Source organism: Schistocerca cancellata, chromosome 3 (genome assembly GCF_023864275.1).
Source record: "Schistocerca cancellata isolate TAMUIC-IGC-003103 chromosome 3, iqSchCanc2.1, whole genome shotgun sequence".
Lineage (NCBI taxonomy): Eukaryota > Metazoa > Arthropoda > Insecta > Orthoptera > Acrididae > Schistocerca > Schistocerca cancellata.
In genome coordinates, this window is record NC_064628.1 from 617,248,700 (window position 1) to 617,263,260 (window position 14,561).

General features: G+C 39.4%; 1 protein-coding gene across 1 annotated transcript in view; it reads right to left on the minus strand.

Annotated features, from left to right (window-relative positions):
- Positions 1 to 520: 520 nt before the first annotated feature.
- LOC126176860 (aminopeptidase N-like) overlaps positions 521 to 14,561 on the minus strand; it is a 155,698-nt gene continuing 141,657 nt past the window's right edge. The window contains exons 15-17 of the mRNA XM_049924047.1: positions 9,708 to 9,863; positions 8,820 to 8,895; positions 521 to 710 (exon numbers count right to left, since the gene is read on the minus strand). Coding sequence (XP_049780004.1) covers positions 564 to 710; positions 8,820 to 8,895; positions 9,708 to 9,863 — 379 coding nt within the window. The 3' untranslated portion in view covers positions 521 to 563. The remainder of the gene's footprint in view (positions 711 to 8,819; positions 8,896 to 9,707; positions 9,864 to 14,561) is intronic.

Consider the following 14,561-nt stretch of genomic DNA (forward strand, 5'->3'; position numbering starts at 1 on the left):
TAGTGATACGAGGCCGTTGGGATCCAGCACGGCGTTCCGTATTACCCTCCTGAACCCACCGATTCCATATACTGCTAACAGTCATTGGATCTCGACCAACGCGAGCAGCAGTGTCGCGATACGACAAACCGCAATCCGACCTTTATCAAAGTCGGAAACTTGGGAGTACGCATTTCTCTTCCTTACACGAGGCATCACAATAAAGTTTCAGCAGACAACGCCGGTCAACTGCTGTTTGTGTATGAGAAATCGGTTGGAAACTTTCCTCATGTCAGCATGTTGTAGGTGTCGCCACTGGCGCCAACCTTGTGTGAATGCTCTGTAAAACTAATCATTTGCATGTCACAGCATCTCCTTCTTGTCTGTTAAATTTCACGTCTGGAGCAAGTCTTCTTCGTGGTGTAGCAATTTTATTGGCCAGTAGTGTAGATAAATATGTACAAGTGCAGGATGTAGGTAGCTTCAGATAGGTTGTCAGCGTAAACGATGAAGTTGAAATACACAGAGTAGATACGTTTTATTGCTCGCTCAGTATAAGTATAGAGGGTTCTTGTTTACGGACGTCAGGTCGCAACGTAGCCGCTCATCCAGTTTTTCAGCCAGTGGGAGGCGTCGCGACGAATGGCGTCGCAACGTGGTACGTCGGAACGCCGCCAAGACGCGGCAGACGCCAGAGGACGATCTCCCTGAGAGGATGCCAACAGGCTTATCTGCGAAAAAATGCAACATTTCCATTATTTCCTAACTATATGTCGCACTTCCTTTTTATCTAAATCGTGATAATAAGAATCTGGATTACGCCTCACATTCACTTTTAAAGCCATATTATTAACATTAATTACATATGTCTTTGTCTGTGACTGATGTTCAAACATCGTCTTTTGAAAACTGTTATTAGGCCAAAACACAGCGTATGTGATCATACCAACAATTCAAAATTTGTGCAGGTATTGGCCATAAAATATGACACGATATTACAAAAATGAAACCTTTGCTCCTCTTCTCTGGAGTTGGAGGAAGCCACAATTTGATTAAAATTTTTATTTCATTCTGAGGTTGTGCTGTTGTGGTCTTCAGTCCTGAGACTGGTTTGATGCAGCTCTCCATGCTACTCTATCCTGTCCAAGCTTCCTCATCTCCCAGTACCTACTGCAACCTACATCCTTCTGAATCTGTTTAGTGTATTCATCTCTTGGTCTCCCTCTAAGATTTTTACCCTCCCCGCTGCCCTCCAGTACTAAATTGGTGATCCCTTGATGTCTCAGAACATGTCCTACCAACCGATCCCTTCTTCTAGTCAAGTTGTGCCACAAACTTCTCTTCTCCCCAATCCTATTCAATACTTCCTCATTAGTTATGTGATCTACCCATCTAATCTTCAGCATTCTTCTGTAGCACCACATTTCGAAAGCTTCTATTCTCTTCTTGTCCAAACTATTTACCGTCCATGTTTCGCTTCCATACATGGCTACACTCCATACAAATACTTTCAGAAATGACTTCCTGACACTTAAATCTATACTTGATGTTAACAAATTTCTCTTCTTCAGAAACGCTTTCCTTGCCATTGCCAGTCTACATTTTATATCCTCTCTACTTCGACCATCATCAGTTATTTTGCTCCCCAAATAGCAAAACTCCTTTACTACTTTAAGTGTCTCATTTCCTAATCTAATACCCCCAACATCACCCGACTTAATTCGACTACATTCCATTATCCTCGTTTTGCTTTTGTTGATGTTCATCTTATATCCTCCCTTCAAGACACTATCCAATCCGTTCAACTGCTCTTCCAAGTCCTTTGCTGTCTCTGACAGAATTACAATGTCATCAGCGAACCTCAACGTTTTTATTTCTTCTCCATGGATTTTAATACCTACTCCGAATTTTTCTTTTGTTTCCTTTACTGCTTGCTCGGTATACAGATTGGATAACATCGGGGATAGGCTACAACCCTGTCTCAATCCCTTCCCAATCACTGCTTCCCATTCATGCCCCTCGACTCTTATAACTGCCATCTGGTTTCTGTACAAATTGTAAATAGCCTTTCGCTCACTGTGTTTTACCCCTACCACCTTCAGAATCTGAAAGAGAGCATTCCACTCAACATTATCAAACGCTTTCTCTAAGTCTACAAATGCTAGATGCGAAGGTTTGCCTTTCCTTAATCTATTTTCTAAGATAAGTCGTAGGGTCAGTACTGCCTCACGTGTTCCAATTTGAGGTACAAAGATGATTAACTTGTGCCCTATCGAATGCATTAGTGCTGGAAGTCCTCGCAAATAAATTGTACCAAATGACTACCTATTTCTAATTATTCCATCATGGTATTGAGAAATAGAAGTGTAAAAACAATAACAACAATAATAATAAATGCTATTACTACAATGACAAAAATACAAATTGGTTTAACAAGTCAGACCACAACTAGATTCGTAGACATACTTTGTTCAGTGTAATTAAATGAAGACCAGCTTCTTAGCTTTGTGTGAGAAAGTCACGAAGAACTTGGTTAGGAATTTAATCTGCTTAAAATCAAGTAACAAAATGGCCTTTAAAAACACTGAATATTGAGAAATAGTCAACATAACCACTACAGACGCTTGGAGTGTAATGTCGTTGTGTACATATACAGATATTTACAATTTCTTTCATTTCATGCTCATTCTGTTTTGCAACGTAAGCTACACACAACTCCCGCATTAGGCCGTAGGCATTTTCCGACTGACTACTGCCTACAGAGCAGTACGGGGAGCGATCTGTGATTGCGGGACATGTGATCAGCGTGTGGCCAATCCCGCCAGTGCTGCTGCGAACCCCATTACAGACATCAGCATCTCAGAAAAATCTGAGGAGGAACCGGGAATTGAATCCGGATCCTCCTGCACCGTAGGCCGCGATACCGACCGTTCAGCTGCGGAGCCACTCCTTTATATTTCGTGCCCTTGGAAATGTTATTCGTTAGGCTGCTACAGACGATATTTACCCACTGCTGATTATCTGCGGTGAAAGTGACATAAAAAAAAAATGTTTGTGTAGAAATATGCAATGTTGCTTATACGAGGAACAGTTCGTGAATTTTACTTAAATGTTACGGATATATGTGTTCCACTGTAAGAATCCAGCCATCAAGCGGAACGGAGGTAACTTATATCTGTAGGGAATGAGCCAATGGCAGAGTCACAGTCAGTGTGAAATTACGATGCCATTTGTGGAACGAGATGTAACTAGTGTGCCGTGTGTGAGGCGTCAAGTGAGATAAAACAGTTATCTTTAAATTCATACTTCTCGGGCTCGGAGGGTAAGTAGGTACAGGATATCTGCAAGCAGTAGATCGTAAATGGAAAAGGTATTCTCTGCTAATTACGCAAAATGTAGGAGAAGATCAAGCGAAATGGGTTTCATGTCAGAAATGTCTTGGTGATCGATGTGTAACCACAACTGTACACTATTTGGTACTATGGATACCGTTTCGAATTTCAAAACCACTGAAACTATTAGTGAAACAGTACATCGTACAAAATTTAAACTAAAATTAAAGGGAGAAATTTTGTGACATTTCGAAAATAAAACAGAACTGAGACAAGATGATGGGTTATCTACATTACTTCTCAACTGTACCTTAGAAAGAAGTAATCCAAGAGTGGAGAAAACTAAAGTCGTTGCTTAATATTAATGAACCAATCAAATTAGGAGGATTACTGATGACCTGAAACTTCTGTATCATGGTATTCAAACAGCGCAAAAAGAGACAGAAATTATTAAAGAACCAGCTAAAAGAATAGGACTCCAAACATCATTTAAAAATTGTATGTCCAGCAACAAACTGAGTGTGTTTGTGGGGCTGAAACTCTCATAGTTAACAGTAAGGGAGACAAGGAAGAAATCCAAAAGAAAGAACGGAAAGTACTCAGGTTAATTTTAGATCCAAATTATACTGTAGAAGAAACATACAGACTAAGAGGAAATAACAAATATGTGAAGTGTACAAATGTTTATTACGATTTTAAAAAAAGCGGGTGAAAATTCTATGAGAATATTAAAAAAAATTGAACCAATCAGATGAACTAGAAAGATTGTGAAACTCTATGACACTTACAGTAAGTCTAAAATTTTCGTTTCATCCATGTTGGATATGAGGACGCCGTGGCTCTTAAAATCAACATTAAAATGTAGGCTCAACAATAAAATTAACGCATTTCGAAGGATCAGGCCATAATCAAAATTGTTACACAAGGATTTTACAAAAGCTATAAAAAATAAAAATACAGATACAAATATAAAAAATTCTCGTACAATCCCCTTGTAACCGTGTCTTCCTAAAATATGGTTCTACATCATTTGTCCAGTCGGTAAAATAAACTAAAAAGAAGCGGTGTATGCAGTCCTTAAATACAAGCAGTGGTCATGGACAACAGTTACTCCCGTGCATGCTCCTTACACCTCCAGCGACACGCTGGAATAGAAACACATACGTATCGTGACTTAGCACGTATGGTAGGTCCGCTGTTGTTTTCTATCTACATAAATGATCTTTTGGATAGGGTGGATAAGAATGTGCGGCTCTTTGCTGATGTTGCTGTAGTGTACGGGAAGGTGTCGTTGATGAGTGACTGTAGGAGGATACAAGATGACTTGGAAAGGATTTGTGATTGTTGTAAAGAATGGCAGCTAACTCTAAATATAGATAAATGTAAATTAATGCAGATGAATAGGAAAAAGAATCCCGTAATGTTTGAATACTCCATTAGTAGTGTAGCGCTTGACACAGTCACGTCGATTAAATATTTGGGCGTAACATTGCTGAGCGATATGACGTGGGACAAGCATGTAATGGCAGTTGTGGGGAAGGCGGATAGTCGTCTTCGGTTCATTGGTAGAATTTTGGGAAGATGTGGTTCATATGTAAAGGAGACCGCTTATAAAACACTAATATGACCTATTCTTGAGTACTGCTCGAGCGTTTGGGATCCCTATCAGGTCGGATTGAGGGAGGACATAGAAGCAATTCAGAGGCGGGCTGCTAGATTTGTTACTGGTAGGTTTGATCATCTCGCGAGTGTTACGGAAATGCTTCAGGAACTCGGGTGGGAGTCTCTAGAGGAAAGGAAGGGTTCTTTTCGTGGATCGCTACTGAGGAAATTTAGAGAACCAGCATTTGAGGCTGACTGCAGTACAATTTTACTGCCGCCAACTTTCATTTCGCGGAAAGACCACAAAGATAAGATAAGAGAGATTAGAGCTCGTATAGAGGCATATAGGCAGTCATTTTTCCCTCGTTCTGTTTGGGAGTGGAACAGGGAGAGAAGATGCTTGTTGTGGTACGAGGTACCCTCCGCCACGCATCGTATGGTGGATTGCGGAGTATGTATGTAGATGTAGATGTAGCACTTCATGTGCACAAGCAAGAAATCAAGGACACTCATCAGTGGTCAAAGATAGTGCACACTCTAACGTGATGTCCAGGCGTTGGAGTCACGTCACTCAGTTAATATCAACAGTGTTCCTGTAATCAAGGTAACTAATCTCAAACTTATATTACTAGAAATCGATGAAATTAAAAAAAATCTGTTGATAACTTGTATTTTCATTTTAACTCTGTGTATCTAAACGTCTAACTGTTCCAGTAAATGCAGCAGCCAAATTGTAAACTCTTTTTCAGTTCCCAACAAATGGTAGCCACAATCATGGATGTGAATGACTACGGTCGATTTTTAGAAATTATGAAGCCGAAAACCATCCCTGTGTTCGTTTTACATCAACTTCAAAGACCTACCGGCTTCGTTATATTTATCAATCTACTGTTTTAAATTATTCCTCAATTTATATCGTAACATGTTGTTGGTTTTAAATGAGGTTGCAATTTTATATGTCTGCAAAATGTTTGCTACTTTCTGAGATAAATTATAGAAATGTTGAAGCACATTTTAGGAAGACACGATTACAAGGGCAATGGCGACGAATTGTTTTATTCTTACATATCTTTTTCTTTGCTTTTGTAAGATTTTTGTAAAATAATTCTGATAATAAAGGCTTATTCCTTAGAAACACATTAATTTTAGTGCTACTGCATTGAGAAAGGTGGCTGAGCCTACAGGTCAACATGGAAAGCCAAAACTGAAACAATAATGTGGGTCAGTGCAGTAAAAGAAGAAGGAAGCAAGAATGACAGAACTTGATTTATCAGGCAGAAAAAACTTTTAAAAACAAAATTCACGACTGGACACTTGACCGAGCATAATGACCTAAGAAGATGGCACAACTCGATTCGCCGAGCCAAAAAGAGTACATTCTGAGAGAATGGAGATACAATGGCCACAAAGCAAAACTAAAACAGATCTTTTAAAATGCCCCTTGTTGTACATCGCATTGTTCTGTAGGGTCCGAATGTGAATAATAATAACATGTATTTATGCTTTTTAAATTTCACTGAGAAGCAAACGCGAAATGTTATTAATGTTGTAACTTCCTGGGTATCTAACAATTCTTTTTTAGAAATTCAAGTAATTTTCTTGACACATGGAGAATTATCCATACTCTAAGAGGCCAGGTGAGTGCCATTGCCTGAAATGTGTGAATGACATTATAGATCATGTTTAGGACACCACCAGTACTTTTCAACGAGGCGAATAAAATCGTACATACTGCAACCACTTCACCAATAAAATCAGTTCTCGTGCTATGTAAATGGTGATGTAGAGTTTGGGAACTGATTCAGTATTTTGCCATAAAGTAAGAAATCGTGTTTGTAAGTGCCCACTTATGCTGCGTTAAACGTTTTCTGATTAAATAAATTATGCTATAAAACTAGTTATATTTAATTTAATTTCCTTACTATTATATTAAAATTTAAGCCTGTTATAATGGTCACAACGTTTTGCATTATGAATATAGGTATTCCCATATTTGTTACATCATTGTCTCCTGGGGACGAGCAACTTAATAAGTCTCCTTGTCTCCTGATTATTTGGTGTGATACATGCTTCCAGTGATGGAAAAGGAAGCAATTGTAAGAGAATGCATCGTATTTTGAGGTGTCAGAAGATACAGCGGCAGTCACAAAAGGGTTAAATTTACTTGTTCTGTGTTGAATTGTAATTTTCATATTGACTGAGTGTAGAGCCAGCACTAGGAAGTTGAGGTGTGTTGTTTCGTATGGCGCAGCACTGTAGCAGCTGAGAAGTTGTTTTATGAAAGGAAATGTGTGACAGAGGTGGATGGGAAAAACACATTTTTTTTCCAATTCTTGGAGGATGATTGCATGGCACTTTAGCTGGAGCTGATAACATAGTACCGTACATGGTCAGTAAGCACTGGATATCACTGACAAAGTCGGTGCCGATGTCTTCCTCTACACATTTCATTCTAGAGGAATATACTGATGTTTCACCTCATGCTGGTTGAAACGCGGCAGCCAATACTGCATGTCATTTTCATCAGAATTAGAGTGTGATTTTGCAATTCAGAGACTGACAACAGGGTAAAGCGGTATGATAGCTTAAATTGACGAAATGGAATCGTGGTGACTGGGAGTACAGTGCTCTGCACAATTGTCATTCTTTTCCTTTATTAAGACGCTGACGGCTTCGACTGGGATGTGAAAGTCTCTGGTGCGCATCTTGGACTTGAAACAGCGAGCAGGGAACATGCCGGCCAAACTGCGCTGGCTAGGGACCAGGACCGGCCGCCGGGATGGTGATAGAAAATGATGTCCAGTCCGTCCAGTTGGCGAACAATGTGGGCCGAGTGCAGGAGGCGGGTGCGCCTCTCCATGTTTTGCGGATTACCTTTGGAGATAGCCATCTACCAGTAGTAAAAGTGTGTGCTTCAGGAGATGAAGTCTAGCCTCGTAGCGTTTCTCGCTACGTATCTCGAGCCCTGGAGTGTGAGACTAGCGGCATAAGCGGGAGAACACACGATTTTGCAATTGGCTTCTAGCTCTGTTTCGGCGGGGAGGAATTAGGAGGCCGTAAGCGAGCGCCACTAAAGAAGAGACTAGGTGTCTGGACATGGATATGTCTACATCGTCTTGTGCTTTGTTCGAGGAGGTGTCGGGATCGAATACTTTGGCAGCAACTGTATAGGACGGTTTGGCGATGCATCGCGGCTGGTCCTGCAATATCTTTTTCACTGCGAAAGGGTGCTGAGGACCTTGTCTTCCCGAAAAGCAATTAAAATCTGAAGGGTAGATCTTAAGGGAGTAGCCTACCTGTAATTAGTTTTGAGGAGTTGGGAAGGTAACCACCACCCGGTTTTTGCATGGTGATGCCTTCGAAATCTTCAAATGAGTAGGGAAAGAATCTAGTGTACCGTTAGGATAGGTAAATATTTTTGTTGGACGACTGGCCATACATAAATGGGAAATCAGATTATCTAGCGCAAACTGTAATTGTTGATGTTATGATGAACAATGGAAGTGGAAATGTGAAGACTAAGAACAAAGAGGGAAACTGAAAGATAGGTGCCTGGGTACTGGGATAAATAATTAACTTTTTCGAACTTAATAGCGCTTTTCAAGGGAACTGGTCATACCAACGTTAAGAAGCTGTATGATTATCCATCAGGAGACACAGGATAAATTCAAGAAATTGAGCTTGGGTTACAATAGTTGTGTTACAACTCAGTCCCGCACACGCTATAATGTACGTTACCCTCTCTAATTATTTATTACTGGATTTGGTCACGTGCGACTACACGTGAATGAAGTAGAAATGATCAAATATTACATTTAGAATTGACAATACATCAATAAAACGTCAATTTATACACTTTTTTTGGAGCTAGTATGTTGGGGAGGAAAACTCTGACGACCCACTTACCTTATGGATGATGTCTTCATCACAGAGAGTTCGCGTGATTGACGTGAGTAACTTCCCGAACTTCTTGGCGATGCCACTACGGAGAAGACTATAGTTAATTAATTGCCTTCTATGAAGAAAGAAACACTGAAAAAATAAACTGTAGACAACAGTAATGTCGAGTATAACAAATGGGAACAGAGTATTCCATACTGGTTATCAAGACTGGCAAGAAGTAATAAAAGAAGTTGAGAATTAACATACTTAGGAAACGAGATTTTTTTGGCGTGCGAACCGATCTTCTGAAAATATTGTACCAGAAAAGGGAATCGTCATCTCGTCTAACCAACTGAAACGTGTATCTAAATGGCGTAGTTGAAAATATCTTTCCTTAACCAGAAACCTATTGGTGTTAAACATTTGCACTAAACTTGAGAAGGAGCTTCTACAGCAATTAATTTGGAAGAAAGCGTGCACGAAAGTGAAATATTTATAGCTAGTAAACTTGTGGAAATATAACAAATTGATATTCGATGATAGATGTGTATCAAATCAAGCAGATATATTAACGAATAAATGGAGAAGTATCAGGAAGATTGCGTGAGTAAAGAAATCTATGGATACTGTTCTTGTGGAGGCTGAATGGGCTATAACCAAGTGTCTTAGGAATTCAGAAGTGGCTATTAAGGCTGCGGGGGGAGGGGGGGGGGCGAAGGTGTAGGGAAAGAGTTGCGAGGAGATTCAAAGGCTGTAGGAAGTCATATAACTTACAGAAGATGTTCAGTGCAGCTGTTCAGTTCAATAAACATCATGAAACTTCCTTATGGATTTAAGATGATTTATGATGATTTTATTTCATATAGTTCAAAATTAAATAAATTTATTGGCAGTGTCTGTTGGAACCCTCACCGAGCCTTGAAGATATGTGGATTATCCACAAAGAAGTCTATGGCGGCAGCGGCAGCCTGTTTGCGTCGCCCCCGAAGCGCCGCCTCCAGCAGCGCAGGTAGGTGTTCCCAGTGGACGCCACCCTCAGATCTTCTTGCCGTCTGCTCGAGCAGGTATCTGCAACAGGGTACCATGTACACGTTTACGCAGACGTGCATTAACGCTGAAGGGTCTCCATTGCTCTAGGTGAGTTTGATGTAGTAGGTCCACTACTCATCTACTCATATTCTGTGCACTAGAAGGGATATTGGAAAGCAACACATCCACTTTCGCTTTAGCCACATCGCACTATTAATAGTTGCTGAATCAGAGTTTGAAGAGAGTGACAGTAAAAGCTCAAACTCAGCACACAAAATGCTACGTACTTCCAAGTGTAATAAGTACTCAGTGGTGCTAATGTTGGCAAATTAGACCAGTAGCAAATGAAAAAATTAATTCTTCTAGCCAACGTAATACATTAATAAAGTTCTTTCACATATTATATTTGGCCCTGCACTGAATATAATCGAAACGATTAGGTCTTGCGTCTGTGTATTGAGTCAATATTAAAGGTTCGGATGTCATTTTGTGAGGTACTCTTTCGCGCTATTTTCGCCTTTCAAAGTATGTTGCTAGCTATGAGGATCGGGTAGACGTCCGTCTTGTTCCGATCAAGTTCAACGGCGGCAGATCTGGTTGCCATGCTGGTCAGGAGTGCTGATGAATAAGATGCAAAAAGTTTAGGTAACCGTAGCTGTGGTATGCGCGTGCATTATCTCGACGGAAGACTACTTCTTCCTGACATTGTAGGAACAACATCAGACTGGACTAGATGTTGTGGATATACATCGCATTGTTCTGGGTTCCATATCAAACATCACACCTATTTCTTCTTCCTAGCGATGCCTTATGATCACGAGGCTCGCTTTTTATTTCATGATATCACAATTAATTATTGAATATGGTGACATGATGCCCTTCAAGCAGTCACACTCGTAAGTTAATCCAAGCGAGGAATTTGTCTTTCTGAATCGTGTATGCTTTGTTCAACGTATTTTAGTATGTTAATTGATTGCATATGATGTCTTCAAAGGCAAGGACCAGTCTGGTCTTTGCCTAAACGAGAGAAGGAAATTAATAAACATCACACTCGAATTGGTCGGTATATCAAACGATCGTTAATCCCTCATAAAGGTCGCATGAAGTAAGTGATAACATCAGTTTGGTTAGAATTACACAGATCACTTCATCTGTTGTATTTTCGAATGCATCACATGCTGGTAACAATTCGATCCACATGTACTATTCGAAAACGCCATCTACTCTTCTCATATTCTGTTTTGTTTGAATATTAACAAGCATAAGACATGCAGTACCTCAAAATACGCTCTTGTAAATTAGCACTGTCTTCCGCCGGCCTCTGCTATTCAGTCTTGGTCTAATTCACCTCCCAGACCGTTGAGTGTTTACCTACAGATGCAGATTCAACAAATATGATTATTTTGCTTTTAATTGGCTGTACTTTCATTTCTTGTCTAATTGCTTCCTTTTTCGTGTGGCCTGTTTTTAAGTAGCATTTTGTTCCTCTTAGAAAAGTCTTCTCTGTTCTTTGTATTTCGCCTGGTGTTCTTTTTGTAGGTACCTAGAATACAATATCACGATAAATTGCTGAAAGAACCAAAGCTTTATAAAATTTTACTTTTGTTTCTTGTCTGGTCTTATTTTTAAATACATTATGAATGGCACTACATATATTTCCAAATCTAGCTAATTTTACATCTAGGTCTTTATTACTGTTTAGGCCAATTTGACATACCAAATAAATGAAAGACAACCACGTTCTACAATCACATTAACCACGATGATAATGTGGACCTAAAACCCAGGAAGACACCACTTTAGTTTCGGTTTTGGAAATCTCAACATTGTATTGTATACAAAGATAATTCAGGTGGTTCAGACACGTTGTAAGTCGTCTTCTTCTTCTTTTAATATCATGACATCATCTACATAAAGTAAAACATTTAACATGGTGTCTTTTGGCATTTTAATTCATTTGTGTATATTACTTCCAATTCAGAATAAGTCATTAATGAAAATAATTAGGTGGTTCTGACACGTTGTAAGTCGTCTTCTTCTTCTTTTAATATCATGACATCATCTACATAAAGTAAAACATTTAACATGGTGTCTTTTGGCATTTTAATTCATTTGTGTATATTACTTCCAATTCAGAATAAGTCATTAATGAAAATATTAAAAGTAGTGTGTTATATTGGGCACCCTTGTTGCACTTCTTTACTCATTACAATTTATTGTGTTCTTATTTCAACAGTATTTATCATAGTTTTTGGTTCTTCGTATAGGCTTCTTATGGCCTTAATAACTTGCTAGGATACCCATTGTTTTCCATTATAGTCCAAGTTTAGTTTCTATTCACATTGTCAAATGGTTTAAAGAAATATGTAAATGTTATTTGTGTTTGTAAATCATATTCTCGTCTTAGGACGAAGGATTCATGCTGTAGTGGTCGTGCTGTCAGCAGCGGTTGTTCATTTGATACCGCAGTCGTCCAGAACCATGGCGATGCCTATACGACCCTTTCCTGGACCACTGGCATCAATGTTTGTACACAGTTGGCACCTGACAGACAGCATCTTTCGCAACAATTCTGGAAACCATCAAGTTTACCTGGAGGCCAAGAATACGACCGAAATGAAATTTTAGTTAATTAAACAAATTGTGATCGTCGCCACCACTCTGCATAGAATACAAGCTCAAGACAACAGAGTAGTCTTCCACGAAGTGAAATGCAGCTATTATTGGTGTTTTCATGCTCTATACCCTCCTTTTAATCATTCCTTAGATTGCCCTCTATCGCTTTTGGTGTTTCTAGGCGGTGTCAGAAACTTTAAAATCAAAACCTAACATACGGTAAAAGTACCTAAACTGAGTGGTTTTGAGATAATGAAGTACTAACCGCAAACGAAAATTATTTTTTTATTGTTGAAAAAATTTTATAGCGACAAGTTGAGCTCATAGCAACTATTCAAAGAGACGACTGCCAAGTTGATGGGTGCTTATTGCTGAAACTTCTTTCACATGATCCGGCATCGTCTACTTCTGATGTTCCAACAGTTCTTTGTTGAGACCCTTGGACAGCTCACTGTGACTTGAGCGATCCAGTTCCTCGCAAGTTTCTGATAACAGCGATACATTTCTACCAGTTAGGATGAAAACTCTTCTGCGTACATTCGTTCAACATTCAGGGCACTATATTCTGCTGCACCATAAATTAAATTCATGTTCTCACGTTTCTGAAACTGATAATGTCATATCATCGACGACGAGTCTTGAACTGTAAGCAGTGATAAATTCCACTGTGGCCACATCACGGGATTTTGAGTATTGTTTTGAAAAAAGTACCTTCAAAGTCGAATTGACAGACATTGCTTCTTAGGAAATGGAGCACAAACACGCGCCTCAGATGCAATGGTTGTTCAAGACCTCACACCACCCAGGTATTTATTACCACTGATTCCTCATCTCAAAATAAGTATTTTCACATCCTTTACTGTCTGTATAACGTTGACCCCAAAGGTTTTAGGTACCTTGCATCTTTGGGAAGATCATTTTTCATTTGCCATAATCTTATATGCTGCTAGTTGCTGTGAAAGCAACGTATATCGGCAACAATGCATTGCCAGAAGGTTGTAGTGACATCAGTTAGCATATAGTGCGAAACAGCTCTTACAGTTTCAGATACTGTCCTTTTCGTCCAATATAGTCAGTATCTGCAAATAGATAGATCTATCTTATTTATCAGTGTTCAGAAATTTTGTAGCTATGACACGTGAAGAAAATACGAAAGCAAGACGATGCATACCTGATGTTCAAAGTTTTAACATTCTGATCACAGTGATGTGCTCCTGCTCCAGGAAACTTACAACTTGTAGCAAGTAACAGTAATTGAAAACTAACTTTTTTTAACATAAAGATATGTAAGCAGAATAACAAACAGAAGCCTGAAACTGGACAGCTTGTGTGGTATGTGTTCGCTCATATTATAATGTTTCACCATTATAGGCCATCGGGATACGGTAAAGAAACCAACATTATCAATGTCATGATTATGTCCGATGCCATGCAGAAATTATGCTTTTTCCAACATCACTGGACGAGATGCAGCCTTGCTATAAGAAGCACTCTGATTAACCTGTTTCCAAAAAACAAAAACAGGGTGCCTTAACTTCTGGAGATGAGAAATATGACTGGACATTAAAATACCGAGCTGTTATTGGAAGAGATAAATCTAAATGTGTGGCCTTGCTTAGAATCTCTCTGACTGGACTATTTCCTAAAAAGGAGAGCGATTTAGAAAGAGTGTGTAGCTTAGGAAGAGAAGAGGGGAAGAGAGGAGTGGGGATTGAGAGGGAGGGTGAGGAGAGGGGAGAAAAATTGGATGGGGAAATGGTAGCGGAGAGGATACACATGGCTTAGGGAGAGTGTTTGGCTTCGGAGAGTGGTGGGCATGATGATAGTATGTGTTTGTCCTTGTATGGAGACAACCCACGGTCAAATGTCATATTATATCGAGAATACCTGTTACTCTCATTCCATGACCTACAAGTACTTTTTTATGAAGCAAGTATCAGCCATAGTATGAGCAGAATTATTTAACTTTTCTACTGCATTTTTCACATTTAAATCACATTGAAATAACACTACGCTTGAATTACATCCATTCCAAATATCCTGTGGAAAGGGGTTTGTCAGATGTATAAGTAAGTCAATAGGGCACATATTATTTAAGTGCAATGAACTGATTGTGAACTA